This window comes from Poecilia reticulata, linkage group LG16 (genome assembly GCF_000633615.1).
Source record: "Poecilia reticulata strain Guanapo linkage group LG16, Guppy_female_1.0+MT, whole genome shotgun sequence".
NCBI lineage: Eukaryota > Metazoa > Chordata > Actinopteri > Cyprinodontiformes > Poeciliidae > Poecilia > Poecilia reticulata.
In genome coordinates, this window is record NC_024346.1 from 32,983,575 (window position 1) to 32,986,609 (window position 3,035).

The 3,035-nt window shown below is 42.9% G+C and overlaps 1 protein-coding gene across 2 annotated transcripts in view; it reads right to left on the reverse strand.

Moving 5' to 3' along the window:
- Positions 1 to 248: 248 nt before the first annotated feature.
- Positions 249 to 3,035, reverse strand: part of osr2 (odd-skipped related transciption factor 2) — a 4,374-nt gene continuing 1,587 nt past the window's right edge. Inside the window, exons 2-4 of one of the 2 annotated variants that reach the window (XM_008432887.2) lie at positions 1,556 to 2,236; positions 1,153 to 1,252; positions 249 to 774 (exon numbers count right to left, since the gene is read on the reverse strand). In XM_008432887.2, the coding sequence (XP_008431109.1) occupies positions 700 to 774; positions 1,153 to 1,252; positions 1,556 to 2,202 (822 nt within the window). In that variant the 5' untranslated portion in view covers positions 2,203 to 2,236 and the 3' untranslated portion in view covers positions 249 to 699. Of the gene's footprint in view, positions 857 to 1,152; positions 1,253 to 1,555; positions 2,237 to 3,035 lie in introns of both variants that reach the window. The other variant, XM_008432886.2, reaches the window with a different exon arrangement.

The window sequence follows — 3,035 nt, forward strand, 5'->3', positions numbered from 1 at the left end:
ATTCGGTCACTTCCGGAGACCACCAGCTGCTCTAATTAAACATGTAATTCCTATTATCAGTCTTCAGCTTGAAGTCGTCCAGATTGCCATGTCCTGCGCGCTGCCTGCCGATTCATAGAGAAGGGACTCCAACGATCCGTCTCATTTGAGTAGTTGAATCGTTTTCAACACATATTTGCTTTCATTTTATTATATATTTTTTTGCATTTCCTCCGAAATGCGTGAAATAAAAACAGGACGAAATTATATACGTGTCATGAAAATATTTATTTCTAAAATACAATTTAACATACTTTAAACTTATGACTTTTTGGACAATTTTATTATTTCAAGGTCAGAAAAAGGAAATAATAATAATAATAAAAAAACAACACTTTTTTTTAATTATTATTATTTTATTTTTTTTACAGTCTTCATATTTACAGGTGCCGGGGAAGCTGGGTGTTATTTTTGTCGTGGCTACTTTGGATTATCCTCGAGGTGCAAACAAATCTTCTCTGGTGAAATTTGCGCAGCGAAGCAGCAACGGTGTCCTGCTTCGAAAAGTCTCTTTGACCAAAAAAAAAAAATGAAGAAGAAGAAGAAGAAAAAGAAAAAAAGTCGGTGAGCCATCCCGCCGAGTTTTGTTTGTCCCCCACTGTTTTTTGGTTTATTTTTATTAGTCTGTGCAGGCCTAGTAGTCCTGATGTGGGCTGTGGGTCAAACTGTGCCGTCGCAAGTCACAGTTGCGCCGAAACACCTTTCCGCAGCGGCCACAGCTGTAGGGCTTGATGTCTGTATGGGTGAGAAGGTGAGTTTTCAGGTTACTTCTTTGATTAAAGGTTCTTCCGCATGTGGGGCATTTGTGGGGGGACTCCTGTTTAGATTTAAAGCAAGCAAAGGATTATTCCCTTTAATTGTATAGCTCTGATGTATTCTTTCAGACATCCAAATACACTAACACGTCAGCTTTTAAGTTTGCAAGCTCCTAATGACAATTTTTACGGGTTAATTTTTATGCTTTAATCAGAACACAGGCCAAAATGCAGTAGTTTTATTTATTTAAATTTTTAAAAAAACGACTAATCCACATCCTGCATGCATGCAAGGATACACAGAATCATGATGTTTGAGCATTTCAGGTCAGGGTCATGCGTAGTATTTTGAGCTTACCTGCATGTGTAGGGTTTTATGGACGGCTAGGGTGCGGGACTGACAGAATCCCTTCCCACATTCTTGACATTTGAAAGGTTTTTCCTTGGAGTGGATATATCTGTGGAAAAAAAAACAAGAAGTGGCACTTCATCAGGGTCTGGATGGATTTGCGTAAAAACAAAACACACACACACACACACACACACACACACACACACACACACATTTAGAATGCAAAAATAATTTTAAAAATGAACAAATATATGTAAAGCTCTAGCGCACTCGTGTAGAAAACAGAAACAAAGTCAAGGCTGTAGACCTTTAATAGTGCAGAAGAATTTATGTCTTGAAAGAAACAATGATCTGAAATCAGGGTGGATTGATGCTGCAGGCAGGAGGTTTTGCCGGAGCGCCGTCTCACCTGTGGTCTCTCAGGTGGTCCTGTCTCCTGAACGCCTTGTGACAAATATCACACGTGTACGGCCGCTCGTCCGTGTGGGTCCTCTCGTGGATGAGCAGGTTGTAGGACTTGGTGAAATGCCTACCGCAGAACTTGCAAATAAACTCCTTTTTAGTCTTGGACGGAAGTCTGCCCCGGGTGGGTTTTCTGTCGGGGGACAGCTTGCTCAGCTCGGAGATGGTCCCCCCTAGTCCCGACGCCAGCTTTGCCAGGTCCGCGGCCTTTGGCGGGTCCTCCTGAGTGGCAGCGAGGGCCAAGTTGGCAAAGTCAAACCTGGGTCTGTCCTTGTGATGTGGGGGGACGCCGTGCGTGACGGCGGTCTGTTTCGGATGGAAGAGCTGCGCGGCCGCCGTGAAGGGCAACGCCGGGAAGGGGATCCTGGGGTCCACCAGACCCTGGGCGGCCGCCGTGATCGTAGACCTCAGTCCTTGCATGTGCGGGTAGCCAAGAGTCCAGTGGTTCATGTGCATGGTCTGCACCGCACTCAGCCCGTACAGTCCCTGCAGCTGGTCAGCGGGGAAAGTGTTGACGGCCTGCAGGAAGGAGTAGTTGGTGAGCTGGAGGGCTGGGTGCAGCGGGATCGGAGCGTGCAGGGCTTTGCTCCCCATTTCGGCTCAGACCTCTTGGAGGACGCTGGAAACCCTGCGGGAGACAAAAAAAAAAAAAAAAGTTAAGCAGTGAAAGTTGAAAGTTGTGAGTTAACGCCAAGCTCAGGGTGAGTAATTATGTGGCTGTCACGAATCAGAAACGCGTCTATTTCATGGCTTTTAAATAACTTAACATGACGACAAACACTGATGTAATAACTTGCATGTAAAAAAACAACAACAAAAAACCCGGAAACATCTGTAGCCAAAATGAAATTCGAATTAGCGTCTATTTTCTATTTAATCAGATAAACATAAAGAACAACCTGCTGTTTTTTTTTGTTTGTTTTTTTTAAACCGTAGCCAGATTTATGCCCACACATTTAACATTTTAACGCGATGAGCGCACCGCGTCTCTAAATAATTCCATCAAAGAAAAATCACTCATCGAAACTGTAATCGGCCAACATCAGGAAGGTGTAAGACGCGTCGCTCATCTGGCCTCAATTATCACAGCAAAACAGGGATTTCAGATCACACTGAGTGACGCACTGCGTGTCAGGAGGCGTAATTGATGAGACTGTTCTAAGTGCTTCTCCACTCACAAACAAGTGTTCTTGTTAAATTCGTGGAAGAGGGATCTTTTTTTTTTTTTTTGCCTGCAGAGTTTCAGAGATTTGAAAAGAAAGCCGAATATAAATTAAAAGAAAGAAAAAAAAAATAATAATAATAATAAGCGGCTTTGACGCCTTGCATGAATGCATCTCTGATTTTACTGGAGTCGATAGGTTTTAGTTGAAAGAGAATATTATGAATTTTTATTTATTAAATTTAGTCCATGTTTATATATGGCG